This window comes from Pseudophryne corroboree, chromosome 10, assembly GCF_028390025.1.
Source record: "Pseudophryne corroboree isolate aPseCor3 chromosome 10, aPseCor3.hap2, whole genome shotgun sequence".
NCBI classification, from domain to species: domain Eukaryota; kingdom Metazoa; phylum Chordata; class Amphibia; order Anura; family Myobatrachidae; genus Pseudophryne; species Pseudophryne corroboree.
This window is the reverse complement of record NC_086453.1, coordinates 234822748-234840494: the sequence shown is the minus strand read 5'-3', so window position 1 is coordinate 234840494 and position 17747 is coordinate 234822748. Positions and strand designations below refer to the sequence as shown.

Below are 17747 nucleotides of genomic sequence, written 5' to 3'. Positions count from 1 at the left end.
ACACCCGTGACGGACATTATAAGTACCTCGTCATGCCTTTCGGATTGAGCAATGCTCCAGCTGTCTTCCAGCATTTTGTCAATGAGATTTTCAGAGACATTCTATACCGTCATGTCGTGGTCTATCTAGACGATATCCTCATTTTTGCCAACGATTTAGAGGAACATCGTTTTTGGGTTAAAGAGGTTCTGTCCCGTCTCCGTGTCAATCATATCTATTGCAAATTTGAAAAATGCGTCTTTGAAGTCAAGTCCATTCCGTTTCTAGGGTACATTGTGTCCGGTTCCGGACTAGAGATGGATCCTGAGAAACTACAAGCAATTCAGAATTGGCCGGTACCCTTAACCCTCAAAGGGGTCCAGAGGTTCTTAGGGTTCGCCAATTATTACCGAAAGTTTATACGAGACTTTTCCACCATTGTGGTGCCTATTACTGCTTTCACCAAGAAGGGTGCTAACCCGTCCAAGTGGTCTGAAGAAGCCATGCAAGCTTTTCATCTTTTAAAACAGAGGTTCATCTCTGCGCCTGTCCTGAAACAGCCTGACATCGACTCTCCTTTCATCCTAGAGGTGGATGCCTCCTCCGTTGGAGTAGGAGCGGTGTTATCTCAGAGGGCTAAAGATGGCCATTTACATCCTTGCAGTTTCTTCTCCCGGAAGTTCTCCCCAGCTGAGCGCAACTATGCCATTGGCGACCAGGAGTCGCTAGCCATCAAGCTCGCTCTAGAAGAGTGGAGGTATCTGTTGGAGGGAGCTTCTCATTTAATCACCATACTTACAGACCACAAGAACCTTTTATACCTGAAGGGCGCACAATGTCTCAACCCTCGTCAGGCCAGATGGGCACTTTTCTTTTCCAGGTTCGACTTTAAACTCCAGTTCTGTCCGGGCTCTCAGAATCGCAAGGCCGATGCCCTTTCCCGCTCATGGGAGCAAGAAAATGAGTCAGAGTCTTCAGACAAGCATCCTATTATAAATCCGTTGGCATTCTCCACGGTAGGGATGGACTCTACGCCCCCATCAGGGAAAAGTTTTGTGAAGCCGATGCTAAGGAAGAAGCTCATGCATTGGGCCCATGCTTCCCGTTTTGCCGGACATACAGGTATCCAAAAAACCCTGGAGTTTATCTCTAGGTCCTATTGGTGGCCAACTCTGAAAAAGGACGTCTTGGAGTTTATTGCATCTTGCCCAAAGTGTGCCCAACATAAAGTATCCCGCCAGTCGCCTGCGGGGCAACTGGTTCCACTATCCGTTCCCCGTCGACCATGGACCCACTTGTCGATGGATTTCATTACAGACTTACCCATGTGCAACAAGTTCAATACCATCTGGGTGGTAGTTGACCGGTTCACCAAGATGGCACACTTCATTCCTCTCACCGGTCTTCCGTCAGCTTCCAAGTTGGCTCAAGTATTCATACAAGAGATCTTCCGACTCCACGGTCTTCCTGAAGAAATTATCTCAGATCGAGGAGTTCAATTCACAGCCAAATTCTGGCGAAGTTTATGTCAAGTCCTCCAAGTCAAGCTAAAGTTTTCCACGGCTTACCATCCTCAGACCAATGGTCAAACCGAGAGGGTGAATCAGGACTTGGAGGCCTTCCTCCGCATCTATGTGTCCTCCTCTCAAGATGACTGGGTTCAATTACTTCCCTGGGCCGAGTTCTGTCATAACAACCAGTATCATTCTTCATCTGCTTCAACACCATTCTTCACTAACTTTGGATTCCACCCTAAAGTTCCTGAGTTCCAACCGCTTCCAGCAACTTCTGTTCCCGCAGTGGATATCACCTTGCATCAGTTTGCCAATATCTGGAAGAGCGTACGATCAGCTCTGCTCAAGGCATCGTTCAGGTACAAGAAGTTTGCGGATAAGAAGCGTCAAGCAGTTCCTGCTCTCAAGGTGGGTGATCGGGTATGGTTATCCACGAAGAATTTGAGGTTAAGAGTTCCCAGTATGAAGTTTGCACCTCGCTATATCGGTCCTTTCAAGATTGAACAAGTCATCAACCCTGTTGCTTACAGACTCCAGTTGCCTCCCTTCTTAAAAATACCCAGGACATTCCATGTTTCCCTGTTGAAACCGCTGATCTTGAATCGGTTTCATTCCTCACTTCCTCCAACTCCGAAAGTCCAAACTCAACGAGGCGTTGAGTATGAAGTGGCCAAGATCCTGGACTCACGTCACCGTTACGGTCAACTACAATATCTTATTGACTGGAAGGGTTATGGTCCTGAGGAACGTTCATGGACCAATGCTTCTGATGTCCATGCTCCTGCCTTGGTCCGGAGATTCCATTCCAAGTTTCCTCAAAAGCCAAAGAAGTGTCCTGGGGCCACTCCTAAAGGGGGGGGTGCTGTCACGATCTGGGTATCTGGACGCCATTTCTTACCCATCAGATGCCTCCTAAGGCTGGCTCAGCGCTCCAGGACCGGATCGCATCTGTTATCCTAATGTTCACATTCCTGCATCCTCTCCTGTCTCTCTGAGACGCTGTCACAGTAACGCCTTATTACATCTGGCATGGCGTCTCCCGCGGCCTCCGCCGCCGTCCCTGAGCTTCTGCATGCAGAGTGTCAGAGTGGCGATTACGTCAGCCGCGGCCTCCGCTGTGTCCGCGTGGTTGGATGTGCACTTGTCAGCCTGGCGTCTCCTGTCTCCAGTGGCCGGCGCCACCATTACTGTTTTCATTACCACATGGATTACAAACCAAACTTCCCTCCAAGTGTCTGCATGGGCGCAGCCATCTTGGATTCTGTCAGCTGATCATTTCCTCCAATCTGTTGTCAGTATTGTTAATCTGCATAATTGCCTAGCCAATCCCTTCCTTGCTGCAGGTATAAATACACTGTGCCTGAGCAAGGAAGGCGTCAGTGCTTTGGTTGTCAAACCTAGTTCCTGTTTGTCTCTCTCCTGTGATTGTCTTCCAGGTTCCAGCTCCTGTCTCAAGACTTCCACCATAGAGACCCGCACCAGCATTCCACCTGTGGTGTAGCCTGACTCTCCAATCCATTGTGGATTCATCTGTTTCCAGCTACAACATTACCTGCTTCCAGCTCAGCTTCCAGCAGAGTACAGCTTCCCTTAAAGGGCCGGTGTCCTTTCTACACTTTACCACTCTCCACCGGTATTATTATTTCTCCGCTCTCAAGTTCTACATTTCAGTTCATATTTCATCGCTCCCAAGTTCATTTATTATTTAACTGGTTCCAGCCAGTATCCACTCCGTGCTAACAACAGTCTGGTTCCAGCCAGTATCCACAGCAGCTGTTTTACCTTCAGCAACCCAGCTTTTCCTGGAACACCAGCTGGCACAATCCTGGGTTATCTCCATTGCTACAGTCGGGCCTGGTAAGGACTTTCCATCTAGAAGATCATAAGAACTATCTCACACTACCAGTGCCCTGTGGCTCCTGCCATCCTGTAGTACCCAGGAACTGTATTTATTATTTGCTGACTTTTACGTTTTCTTTTACTGCTGCTGTGTTGCGGAGTTGTCATAATAAACATCATTGACTTTTATCCAAGTTGTCGTGGTCACGCCTTCGGGCAGTTATTATTCATGTTACTTACATGTCCAGGGGTCTGATACAACCTCCCAGGTTCCGGTACATCTCAGCCCCTACAACTGAGGCTGCCTCCCGTCAGCTCAGGCCCTCAGTTGTGACACTAATAAAGGGAGTGGTATATTTAATAGATCCCAGAATTTGGATCCAATGCTCATCAGACATTGGCCCCAAATCAGCTTCCCGCTTTAGTTTATGAATATCTAGTTAAGCAGGGTTTAATTTATCGTTGATGCATATGTACAGGATACTTTCCCCTAGAAACCAAGCCATTTAATAGCATTTTAACAGGTGAAACTGATATTACCGGGGTTCCTTGAGAAAACTGAGCATGTATTGCATGCCACAATTGGAAATACCTAAGTAAGGCCATTTTAGGGATATCAAATTCCTCTCTTAACTGTTGAAAACATTTAAATACTCCCCCACTGTACAAGTGACCTAACGATACTATACCATGCACAAGCCATATGTTATCTAACGAGAGCTTAGATAGTTCACAATATGATTTATTAAACCATAGCGGAGAACTATCATCATGACCCGACCAATCATATAGTGTGTGAGCAAACCGCCAGACCAGTATGGCTTGACGAAGCAGTTCGGGTAAACCAGCAGCCGATAGACCAGAAAACAGAAATAACAGAGGAGAAAGAAGGACTCCACCCGCTCGGCCAAAAATCCCACCATAGTTAGGTCCACCATGCCCGTTATCCAGCTAGATAAATGAACCAACTGAGCAGCAAGATACTAGAGCCTAAGATTGGGAAGGCCCAATTCCCCTGAATGTTTAGACTTATATAATGTTTTGATAGAAACCCTCAATCCCACTAAACACTTTCTTTGGCATATATACAAGGGAATGCTGTAAAGCATAAAAATTTAGGTTGAATAGACATTTTAAATAAATTAATACGTCCCAAAACAAATAAGGGTAGCTTTTTCCAGGCATGAGCTATTACCTTAAAATTTGCCACAATAGGGTCAACATTTTGAGCAATAAAATCTAGTGATGAGCGGATTCGGTTTTACTCGGTTCTCAAAACCGAATCTTATTGGCTATCCAAAACACGTGACATCAGTGAGTCAATAAGATTCGGTTTTGAGAACCGAGTAAAACCGAATCCGCTCATCACTAATAAAATCTGGAGCTCGTCACGTAATCCAAATACCTGGGTATTTAAATTGCAGTGTCCATTGTAAGGGATAAGCTGCATGCACATCATTAGGAAGATGGCCCAAGATGGGAAAAATACTTGATTTATCCCAACTGATTAACAAACCTGAATAAACACCAAAAGTATTAACTAATTGTAACAAAGACTGTAATGACCCGTCCAAATACTGCAAAAATAAGAGCATGTCGTCCACATATAAAGCAACCACGTCCACCACCTCCCCAACCTTAATACCTCATATATATGCAGGTGAGCGCAATAGGCAAGCCAGTGGTTCTATAGCTATCGCAAACAGTGCTGGTGATAGAGGGCATCCCTTTACTGATATACTGATATAAGGGATATCCCTTTACTGATAGAGGGTATCCGTTCACTGATATAAGAGCCAATGGTGAGGAGTATAGCAATTGAATAAAGCTAATAAACCGTGGCCCAAAAGCGAATTTCCGAAGCACGCCCCAAAGGTATACCCACTCAATGGAGACAAAGGCCTTGGCAGCATCCAGAGACACCACCACAGCCTCCGACTCCACCAAATCATGCCTTTGTAAATGACAAAACAGTCTGCGCAAATTTTGGGTGGTGGACTTACCCGGCATAGACCCTGTCTGGTCTGGATGGATGATGGACGTGACAACCAATTTTAGATGAATATCTAATACCTTTGCTAACACTTTAACATCTGTGGTCAGAAGGGAAATGTGTCGATAGGATTCTGGTAAAGTAGGGTCCTTTCCCGGCTTTGCTAAAACAATAATGTTTGCTTCTGACAGAATGTGAAATAGTACCCCATTAAAGTAGCACATTAAATAGTCCTAACAGATAAGGAACAAAGAATTCTTAAAATTTCTTGTACACCTCTACAGGGATTCCATCACTCCCAGGGGCTTTTGAGGAAGGCAGGCAGGAAACTGCCACCTCTATCTCCTCCAATGTGAATGGAGCATCCAATAATTCAACAGCATCCTGGGATAAACATGGTAGTGTAACTCATGCCAAATAATCCTGAAGTTGTTCAGCAGAGTAAGAAACCAGAGAAGCGTACAAAGAGGTAAAATAATCAAGAAAACCTCCGCCACATCAGCTCCAGAATAAAAAAGCTGACCCTGTGAGTTTTGTACCTACTGAACAACATTATTGCCAGTCTCCCCCCGAGCCAGGAAGGCCAAATAGCTGCCCCCTAATTCAGCTTTAAAGGCATCATGCCGAACTCCAGTATTCAAATGTGAAGAATTAGCAAATTGAAAATCCTCCCAGGACACAACCAAGTTGGAGCCTGCTCCCAACAAATTTAACCAAAATGGATTGTTTCCACATCTGCGCGCCTCAATTTTGAACTATATTCAACATCAGAGATGTAAGAGAATGATCAGAAATTCCCCTAGGGAGGAATTCCACTCTGGACACATCAGGAGATAAATCAGAGGATATAAAGGCCAAATCTATTCGAGACAATGTATGGAATGAGGCGGAGTGACAGGAGTATTGTTGAACACCTGGATTACGATGTCTCCAGACATCCACCCATCCCAGTTCCGCAACCAGGTGCACAAATGGGGTAGGAGAGGGAGACTGAGAGGTGGGCACGATGGCCTCCCTCCACCGATGTAAGCAATGATCCATTACATTATTAAAATCTCCCACATATATTACAGGGGTTGCCGGAGACTGACCTACAAATTTGGTGACTTGACGAAGAATCTCATAATGGTACGGAGGAGGAACATAAATGGCCAATATGTGCAACAGATAGTGATTGACATAAGCATGCAGAAAAACATAGTAGCATCTACCTCACTGGACTCTTAAGTGAAACTGCACAGTTTTCTTAATAAGCACCGATACACCCCTAGCATTACCATAGAATGTAGAATGGAACGTGTGGCCTATCCACGGCTTTTTCAGCACCAAAACCTTGCTGCCCACTAAATGCGTCACTGACAGGCAAATTATATCAGCAGGATACTTTTTTACCTGGGATAAGACCAAAGACCTCTTAATTTTATCATTCAAGCCTCTAACATTCCAGCCGAGCAAGTGGAGTCCCCCAGGATCAGCAGCCATAGAAAGCTAAGAAGAAGGGATTAGCAGAATGGAACAGAAAAGGACTAAGGAAGGAAGAGGGGTGGCACTTCACTACACAGTAAAATACATATGACTCAATTATACTGTCTAGGGTTTCAGGAGAAACTAGTACAGATCTCACAACACACGGTAACACTCCATTCCTCCAAAAAAAAAAAAACATCACAGCAGCGATAAATACACACAGTAAAATACTGTGATGGCATGAAAAAAAAACAACTATCCCCACCCAAACCCACCCTGTATAACCTTGAAAAGCTAAGGCATACCTAAAACCCATACCTAAACAGACCAACAATAACCCTAACTAAGGTATTTAAACAGGTCTATTTAAGACCAACTCCAAGGGACAGGGAAAAAATTCCCTGCACTAAAATCAGCAGGAAACTCCGGATGAACTACAAGGAAATTAATTCTCTGGCAGCATATTACAACCTATATTGTAAACATACTGTATGCATTATATCTTGCACCAGAACATAAAAAAAAACCATTAAACACTCACACTGTACCACAAACAGTACCGAGGCATACTTAACATACAGACATCACTTGATGGTAATAGGCAATAATAAAAAGGAAAAGGGAAGGATATACACAAAAACAATGTACTCAGTGAGGAGCACGCGGTTGTCTTTCCAGCCAGTCCTCAGCATCCTTCGGAGTAGTGAAGAAGTGAGTTGTATAATTGAATACCACTCACAACCTTGCTGGAAACAGCATAGAATACTGAATATTTTGATCTCGAAGCTTACACTTGACTTGAATATATTGTGAACGTTTTTTCTGCACTTCCAAAGTAAAATCAGGGGAGACAGAAATGGAATGATTATCAATTTGCAAGGGGTCCCGTGAGAACTACATCCCAATCCTTATAGTGTAAAAAACATGCAATGAAAGTTCTAGCTGGTGCACCTGGTGGAGGAGGGTGAGACGGAAGTCTATGTGCCCGTTCCACAGCGAATTGGGGAGTAAATGCATCCCAGGCAAATAGCTTAACCAGCCAGTTTTCAAGGAAGGTCTCCTGTGACACACCTTCAGCTTTTTCAGGGGACCCAACGAATCTAACATTGTTGCGCAGAAGCCTCCCCTCAATGATCGATAATTTCGCCTGCATAGACACCATTTGGGATGACAAGTCTTCCACAGTATTCTTTAAAGGCAACGTAGTATCCTCAAGAGCAGAAATTTGGTGCTCAGTCTCACCCACTCTTTCTCTTATTTTCTGGAGGTTATGTTGAAGTAGGGAGACATCTATCTGCACCCGCTCAATTTTATCAGTGACCCTCTGTTCAGATGCAGAGATGGCCTGCAGTATTTGCTGAGTAGAATGCACCGATTCGGCCGAGTCAGAAGCATCACCAGCCTGTGAAGTTGAGGGCAGGTTCAAGTCTCCATGCTTAGCAGATTGAAAAGCCTGTGAGGATCTAGCAAACTTTTCTAACTTCGCCACAGCGGCCGCTGCTTGGCCAGTTTTTACCATCTTAGGTTAGACACTGCAAAGTTGCTTGACCTCCACAAACAGCAAGCAGCCAGCAACTGCACTCAAATAATATAACAGGATAGCGTCTTTAGTGCCAAGGAAAATGCAAAAAAGTTGATAGTGATACAATAAAGCAGGATAACGAATATAACAGGAGAGTGTCAGTAGTATAAAAGAGTAGCAGCACGGGCAGGAGATAACAGAAAAGCATCTGCAATGTCCAGAACAAGACAGTGCTGGTATAATATAACAGGATAACGTCTGTACCTTCAGCACTGAGAAAATATAACAGGAGAGCGTCTGAACTGTAAAATCTCAGTAAATTTCACAAGCTGTGGTAGTAATCCAGCTCAAAGAGGAGAACACAGACATACAGTGTAGAAGCTGTGACAAAAATGGCCCCCAGTCATCCATCATGCAGGGTCTTTGCTATAGAATCTGACCACAGTAAGGGTACAGTGAGACAGGTCGAGGTCCACCGTATCACCCACAGCAAAAGCAATGTACTTGCCAGGTAGGTAGGGAAGCAGGCTGCTCAATGTCCAGCGCTGCGTCACTCCATTCAGGCACCCCCAGCAGGGAAGAGAAGATGGCTGCCACATGGTGGGGTAATATATCCGCAATAACTCCTCCCGGGATCCAGTATATAGAGAGCAGCCCCACCGCTGTCCGCGGATAGAGTCCCGCACACACGCCGGCACACAGCGCCAGCCGGAGTGGAGAGAGAGCCAGCCGCGGCTGCATCCGGAAGTACAGTGGCACGTGTCATGTAAGCCAGCGGCAGGGCGGATCGCGTTGTCCCGGCTGCAGGCTTCACCCCTCAGCAGCAGCACAGCCCCGGCCTCTTTGACTCCGAAGTGCTGCCGCACATACCGGAGGGCACAGTGAGTGTTCACACAACCACACACTTGATGTCAGACAGCAAATCGCCGGGGAACAGGATAAATAGCAGGATTAATGAAGGGAGCTACAGCACAGAGCTGCTACTCCATACTGAGCCAAGTCACACCCCCTTAGATTTTTATTTTTAATAAATTTGCAAAAATCACAAAAAAACTTTTTTCACATTGTCACTATGGGGCACTGTGTGTAGAATTTTGAGTGAAAAAATAAATTTATTCCATTTTGGAATAAGGCTGTAACATAACAAAATGTGGAAACTGGGAAGCGCTCTGAACACTTTCCGGATGCACTGTGTATATATATATATATATATATATATACATACATATATAAACAGTATTTCTTGAGGAGCGCTCTAATTCATTAGTTTCTTTTCTACCAGTATGGATATGAACTGAGGACACTCGGTTCATATCCATACTGGTAGAAACTACTGAATTAGAGCGCTCCTCAAGAAATACTGTTTATATTGATTTATGTAGTCCCGTATTGGCAAGGGACCTTTTGGGGATGCTGCCAAAGATTGGTGAATAATTTAACATCTAAATCTTTAAAACCTTTGGAATTAAAATATAGATTAATTTTTAGCGCATAAGGAACCTTTTATTATATATATATATATATATACATATATAGTGTATACATATATATATATTTCCAATGAGAATTTTTACATTGTATTACTTCAAATAAATTATAATTGTCCTATGTATACAAATAGTGAAATAATGTAATGATACAGTATGTTACATTTCCAAGAATGTTTCTCTGATGCCCTGTTTCTGTTCTTTCTCCTTAGAATCCATTTTTAACAACTACCCAACAATAGTGATTTGCTCAGCTCTGGCAGTGTTCATTTTATTGTTAATTACTATCTTCATTCACCTCCTCATAGGGAGAATGAAAGCAAAACCATCAAAAATGGCAGGTCTGTATCATAAACCACCCTGTACGAATATGAAGAAACATTTTTACCATTATCATTTAACGTTAAAATTAAGACTATGGGTCATTTCATCATCAGGGGATCCAGGATCAGTAACGCTACTACTTTATTAGCAGAGTTACTTACAGTACCTTTCCCATTGTCAACTTCTGTGCATGTGTATCATGAGGTCACACATGCACAGAGCTGCTGTTCACACAGTGAACAGGTGGCGGATGGATCCACATGGTTCCCTCTTGGCATCCCCGGAACTTTTTTCCATAGAAAAGAGCTGGGTTTTGAGAACAAGCGCCAGTGAAGATGGCATTTGTTCTCACAGGCAAACTCCAAATAGTTTTTAGAGTTTGCTGAATATATCAGGTGGTCCTATCGGAACCCTGATGATGAATGGCTCATTCCAACTTAGGTTTCCGCATTTCGTGATGATGAATAGGCCCCTTTAAGAGATCTTTATAGTTTTTGTAAATCTGTGTTCTACTTTAAGTGCATACATTGTTTTGTTTGCTATATTCAACATATAGTTTTTAATGAAGGTGTCCATGCATTTTCCATCATTGGGGGTAATTCAGACCTGATCACTAGGCTGCGTTTTCTCACAGTCTGCGATCAGGTCCGAACTGTGCATGCGTATGCACCACAATGCGCGGGCACGTCGGACGACTGCACCGGGCATTGGTGCATAGTGACGGGATGGTGCAAAAAAAGGCGTTTGCACGGTCAATCACAAGGACATTGACAGGAAGAGGGCTTTTGTGGGTGGCAACTGACCGTTTTCAGGGAGTGTCTGAAAAAACACAGGCATGTCCCAGCATTTTCAGGGAGGGTGTCTGACGTCAAATCCGGTATCGGACAGGCTGAAGTGATCGCACCGACTGAGTAAGTCCTGGGCTGCACAGAGACTGCACAAAATCAGTTTGTGCAGCTCTGCTACACATGCGTTCGCACACTTGCAGGGCTCAAATACCCGCCCCATGTAGGCGGCGACTGTCTGATCGGAGGACAGCAATAATCGCTGCCCAGCGATCAGGTCTGAATTAGGCCCATTGTCTGACCAGATTTACCAGACAGTCCCCTTGAGACTCTGCAATTTGTGGTCAATTAGGTCTACAACTGCATTCAGACTTTGCTAGAGACACATTGCTGGACTACATTCTTCCAGCTTGTGCTAGACATTAGGATGCCCACAATGGTAACATTCATAGAAGCTAAACAGGCCACTTGCAGTGATCCACATTATTATGCTTGGATTATTATCGAGCATTGTCGTAAATTTTGTGCAACTCGTGCCATGATATCAGATAAATTGTCTGATATCTATTTGATACAGCAACATGTGTTTCCCGCACTACTACCATTGTTTTGCCTTTTTTAATTTCTTTGTTAGTTCATTGTTGTTGGGTTTTAATTTTTGTTGTTTCAATTGTACAGTGTCACAGGGTGTAGGGAGGGGTGTGCATTGCTGCCCCACAGTAGGGTAGCACTGGCTAGTAGGATGCTTGGAACCGCTCCCTGCAGCCAGAAAATGGCTATAGTGCTGCTTGGAGCATCCAGAGAATGCTCTGGGCACACACCCAGCAGTGTACAGAGATGCCCAGAGCATACTTTCTTCCTTAAGGTGGGTACACACTGAAAGATATATCTGCGGATCAATTGATCGGCAGATATATCTATGGATGGATCGGGCAGTGTGCTGTGCATACACACTGCCCGATCCGTCGGGGACTGACGTCATGAACTGGGCGGGCGTGTACACGGGTTCACTACGGGTGGCCGGCGGTCGGGCTCCCGGCGACCAGCATCCCGGCACCGGGAGCCCGACCGCCGGCTTACCGACAGCTTGGCGAGCGCAAATGAGCCTCTTGCGGGCTCGCTGCGCTCGCCACGCTACGGGCACGGTGGCGCGCTACGCGTGCCACACTATTTTATTCTCCCTCTATGGGGGTCGTGGACCCCCACGAGGGAAAATAATTGTCGGTATGCCGGCTGTCGGGCTCCCGGCGCCGGTATACTGAGCGCCGGGAGCCCGACCGCCGGCAAACAGAAGACCACCCGTGTACACAGGCCTGCCCAGTTCAGATGTCAATCACCGCCGGCCGCCGCAGCATGTGTACGGGTGGTCGGTCGACCGTCCGTACACACACAGCGACGCGCCAATATATCGGTAGATATATTGGCCGTCGGCTGTGCTGCGGGGCCGACACGATACGTCTGTGAACGATGGAGTTCACAGACGTATTGGCCGTACACACTGACCGACGGACCTGCGACATATCTGCTGTTCAAGAGAACGGCCGATATATCGGCCAGTGTGTACGGGCCTTTAGACAGCCCACCACCTCACATGATGTCATGTGTTAGGGGACAGGGCAAGTACTGGGTGGCAGTGTGCCTATCCCCCGCATTGCAGTGACAGTCATGTAAACAAGGGTAATTTCAGAAGAATGATTGGAAACTGACAATAGCGATGACATTTCCTGTATATAGACTCAGTATGCTAGAGCATACTGTTAATACACCTATTATAGATCTGTCACTGGTTCTGCCCTCCTTGTGACAACAGTAATTCGGATCCTCATATTTGTCAGTTATGTAAAAGTACTATTGATATCTTTGTGCCACCTGTGCTGCCATTCCGCTATGTCCTTGCCTCTCAATTAACATTAGACAACCCATGCCCACTAAGCCAGTGTAAGCCAGTAGTTTAATTTTCCAGAGCTGTTACCTCTTCATTATATCCTACAGGCAGGGGCATAACTAGAATTTTATAGGCAACATATTGAGGGGGTCCCTGTCCCAAAGCTTCTTGAAAGACTTTTCTCTGCAGCAGTTATTAATGTTATACCCCATAATAGTGCCCTAGGTCATTTTCTGAACCATAGAAGTGCCCTAGTTAATATTATGCCCCACAGTAGTACCCTAGTTTATTTTATGAACCAACAAAGTTCACATTATGTCACATTGACAGTACACATTATGCTACACAGTATCCCCAATTTACAATATGATTTAGTGTCCCCAGTTTATATAATGCCACAAAACAGTGCCCCCTGTTCATACTGTGCCGCATTAGAGTGCCCTCCAGGTCAAATTATGCCACATTACAGTGCCTCAGTTCATATTATACCACACTATATTGGGGATGCTGTCAAGATCCCGCCGGACAGAATCCCGGCGGTCGGAATACCGACACCAGAATGCCGACCGGCACAATCCCGACATATTCTCCCTCTGTGGGTGTCCACGACACCCATAGAGGGAGAATAAAATAAATGATTGTGCCGAGCGTAGCGAGGCAACGTACCCGCAGCGTGGCGAGTGCAGCGATCCCGAAAGGGGCTGTGTTGCGCTCGCCCCCTGTCGGGATTGTGCCGGTTGGGATTCCGGTGTCGGTATTCCAACCGCCGGGATCCCATCGGGCGGGATTTTGTACTGATCCCCTATATTGCCTCCATTTCATATTGTGCCACATTACAGTGCCCCAGTTCTTATTATGTAACATTATAGTGCCCTCCACATTACTATGAGCAGATAACATTATGACACATTACAGTGCTCTCCAGTACATATTGTGTCTTATTACAGTGGCCTCCAGTTCATATTGTGCCACATTATAGTGGCTTCCAGTTCAAATTATGCCACAATACAGTGCCCCCTTACCTATATAACATCCACTACACACTCCTCTCCATGGGTTAAGGTGAGCCGGAACAGGGCGAAACTGCGTTCCGTCAGTTCCACTTGGAGACAGAACGCTGTTCCGCCTGCTGGGCGCCTGCTGTGATTGTGTTACCAGCAGGCGCCCGGCTCTCTCTCCACAGCGGAAGCCGGCAGCAGGAGCTCACTACTGAGCTATGGCTTCCGGCTCTGTCAGTGTGCGCTATGGGAGAGACATCATGACGTCTCTCCCATAGTGCCGAGGAGCGGACGCCAGGAGGACTGCTGCGGTTGGATGCGGGAGCAGGGCTTGGTAAGTATGGTGTTATGTTGTTTTTTTTAACACGTGTGAGTGTTTTAGCGGGGCATCTACTCGGAGCAAGCTACAGGGGGCAAACTACTGGGGGCAAGCTACAAGGGGGAAAGCTACAAGGTGGAAAGCTACAAGGGGGCAAGCTACTGGGGGCTAACTACTGGGGGCAAGCTATAAGGGGGCAAGCTACTGGGGGCTAATTACTGGGGGTAAACTACAGGGGCGCATTACTACTGGGTGCATACCTACAGGGGCATTACTACTGGGGGCATTACTACTGGGGGCATTACTACTGGGGGCATAACTACAGGGGCATTACTACTGGGGGCATAACTATTGGGGCATTACTACTGGGAGTATAACTTCAGGGGCATTACTACTTGGGACAAAGTACTGGGGGCATAACTACAGGGGCTAGACTACTGGGGGCATTACTACTTGGGGCTAAACTACTGGGGGGCTAAACTACAAGGGGACAAACTACTGGGGTCATTACTACTGGGGATAAACTTCAAGGGGCTAAATTACTAGGGGCATAACTACTGGGGGGCATAACTACTGGGGGCAAACTACAAGGGGGCAAGCTACAAGGGGGCAAACTACTGGGGGCAAACTACAAGGGGGCTAACTACAAGGGGGCTAACTACAGGGGTGCATTACTACTTGGGGCATTACTACTGGGGTCATTACTACTGGGGTCATTACTACAGGGGCATTACTACTAGGGGCAAACTACTGGGGGCATAACTACAGGGGTTGAACTACTGGGGCATTACTACAGAGGGGCTAAACTACAAAGAGGTAAACTATAGGAGGCATTACTACTGGGGGCTAAACTACAAGGGGGCTAAACTACATGGGGCTAAACTACAGGGACTAAACTACTGGGGGCATTACTACTGGGGGCATAACTGCAGGGTCTAAACTACAGGGGGATTACCACTGGGGCCAAACTACATGGGGCAAACTACATGAGGACTAAACTACAGGGGCTAAACTACTGGGGGCATTACCACTGGGAGGCTAAACTAAAGGGGCATAAACTACTGGGGTCATAACTGCAGGGGCATTACCTCTGGGGGCATAACTACTGGGGGCATAACTAGTGAGGCTAAACTACAGGGGGCTAAACAACTGGGGGCATTACTACAGGGAACATTACTACAGGGGGCAATACTACACAGGGGCATAACCATTAAGGGAATTACTAATGCGGGCACTACTAATGAGGGCATTGTAAAAGGGCACTTCATAAGTGGCATCACGCCTGGGGACATAAGGGGCACTACTACTGGGGGCATTGCATAAGGGGCACCCCTACTATGGGCTCTATATAAGGGCACTACCAGTACAGTGGACATTGCATAAGGAGCCCTACTACTGTGGGCATTGTATAAGGGGCGCTTCTGCTGTGAGCATTGTGTATTATGGGGTGCTACTACTGTGGGCATTATGTGTATTATGGGGTGCTACTACTGTGGGCAATCTTACTATTGTGTGACCACGCCCCTTTCTTTTTATGGCCATGCCCCTTTTTGGGACGCAATCTTATGGTGCGCGTAATACCTTTATTGCATGACCGCCGGGGGGAGGGGGGAGAGTTCAACGACCTCTCTAGGACCACTTTAAGCACTGCTCCTCTCACTGAAAGTGTAATGTAATACAATTCAGATGGATTAGGCCCAACTGCATAGCAGGCAAATCTGGGAATGCAATTTTATAATCTGGTCCAGGCCCCCCTAAACCTCCGGGCCCTATAGCAGTGGCACTCCTTGCCCCCACTATAGTTAACACATGCCTACAGGCAAGCTATTCCTAGTCCTCCTGACGCTTGCAAACAAACAAGATTGTCCAACAGGGCTAAAGGGGTTACTCACGGAGCGATCGCTGCTTAAAATCTAAGCAATCTGACTCTCCGTGTGTACCCCTCACAGCGATAGCTATGCGCAGCCCCGCGCATCGCTATCGCTGGTGCTAGATTGGCCAATCTAGCAGGTTGCTCACTTCACCCGCTGGGTGAAATGAGCGCTCCCGCTCCCCCCCACATGCTCAGCACACATCGCGCTGTGCTGAGCGGGGGGAGAGATGTGTGCTGAGCGAACCATCTCTCCCCACATCTGCCAGTGAGTACTGGCCTTAACTGAATTTCTACCACTAGACGAAGGTGCTGTGTTTCATCACAGTTCCACTCCTAGTTTCATTTTGATCTTTATATAGTTGCTGTAAAGTTTATTTCTAAAAGCTGTCATGTTCTAAATAGTTGTCTCATAAGGCAATTTATATTTATTTAATTAATGTTAATATTTCTAGGATTTCCTCTCCCATCTGAAATGATAGTCACTATGAGCACAAAGGAAGACGCTGATTCGTGGAGCTGTCAGTATCCAGAAGAAGAACATGGAGATCATACAACAGAGAAGTGTGACTGTTAGATCACAAAGTGAATTAAACAGAGTTTAATCTTTGCTGTAACTCATTGCTCTGGGTTTCAAATATATGGATATTTATTTGTGGTTATAGTTTTTATTTACATTATTTTAACACTGGTGTGTTCATAAAATAACTGTGTGGCATCTCCTTTGGCTGGGTTGTCATAATGCCGCAAAGGTTGAGGATCAGTAGAGAAAGAGACTTCAGAAAGTGATACTACATGTAAATGCTGTGAAAGCTTGTCATTATCATCTGCAGTGTACAAAAATGGAACACTGTCATTCCAAGTAAACAGTGAGTCAATGCCAAGCAGCGTATTTTAAGGTAAGATCTACTAAAGACACTGGAACCACTTCAAAAACATTCCATGATTCAGGACCGTCTGAGCATTTTTCAGACTGTTCAAAAAGTATAAAGAAAGTTCAACATTTGACTAACACATCTCCTCCTGCATTCAGAGGCGTATTTAGTGGTCAGGCCGGCCTTAAGAACATCATTATTGGCCACCCCCTCCACAAAATAACATATACTGTAGGGATGGTATCCGGATCCCAGCGCACTCAAAATACAGACAGCAGCATCCTAAAGCTCAAGATCCCGACACCAAGGTGTTAAGTAGAGTAGCCCTAATCCATAACCCTCCTAACCCTCCTTACCCACAGCCTAACCCTAACTCTCCCTGGTGGTGCCGAAACCTAACCCTCCCTCCTCCGCAGCCTAACCATATCCCTCCCCGGGAGTGCCTAACCCAAAGCCACCCTCCCTGGAGCCTAACTCCCCCCCCCTCGGAACCTAAACACCCACACACACACACTCGCAGCCTAACCCTAACTCTTCCTCTCCCATGGCTTACCCCTCTGGTGGCCCATCAAATACTTGATCGGGATCATGGCGGTTGAGATACTGGTGCCAGGATTGTGATCAATGTTGGGATCAGCGGCGCCGGCATTACAAATAGTGTTGGGATTCCGGTGTTGGTATTTCAACTGCCGGGATCCCGACCGCCAGGATCGGGATTCCATACTGTATATGTGTCTCTTACTGTTACCTTCCTTCATATCTTCCCATACGCTTCTTATTACCCCTTTTATAGTAGAGATGAGCGCCTGAAATTTTTCGGGTTTTGTGTTTTGGTTTTGGGTTCGGTTCCGCGGCCGTGTTTTGGGTTCGAACGCGTTTTGGCAAAACCT

The 17747-nt window shown here is 46.1% G+C and overlaps 1 protein-coding gene across 2 annotated transcripts in view; it reads left to right on the top strand.

Annotated features, from left to right (window-relative positions):
* The window catches only part of TNFRSF18 (TNF receptor superfamily member 18), a 98201-nt gene that overhangs the window by 72366 nt on the left and 8088 nt on the right, over positions 1 to 17747 (top strand). For both annotated transcript variants that reach the window (XM_063943168.1, XM_063943167.1), the window contains 2 exons: positions 10014 to 10142; positions 16438 to 16567. In XM_063943168.1, coding sequence (XP_063799238.1) covers positions 10014 to 10142; positions 16438 to 16559 — 251 coding nt within the window. In that variant the 3' untranslated portion in view covers positions 16560 to 16567. The remainder of the gene's footprint in view (positions 1 to 10013; positions 10143 to 16437; positions 16568 to 17747) is intronic.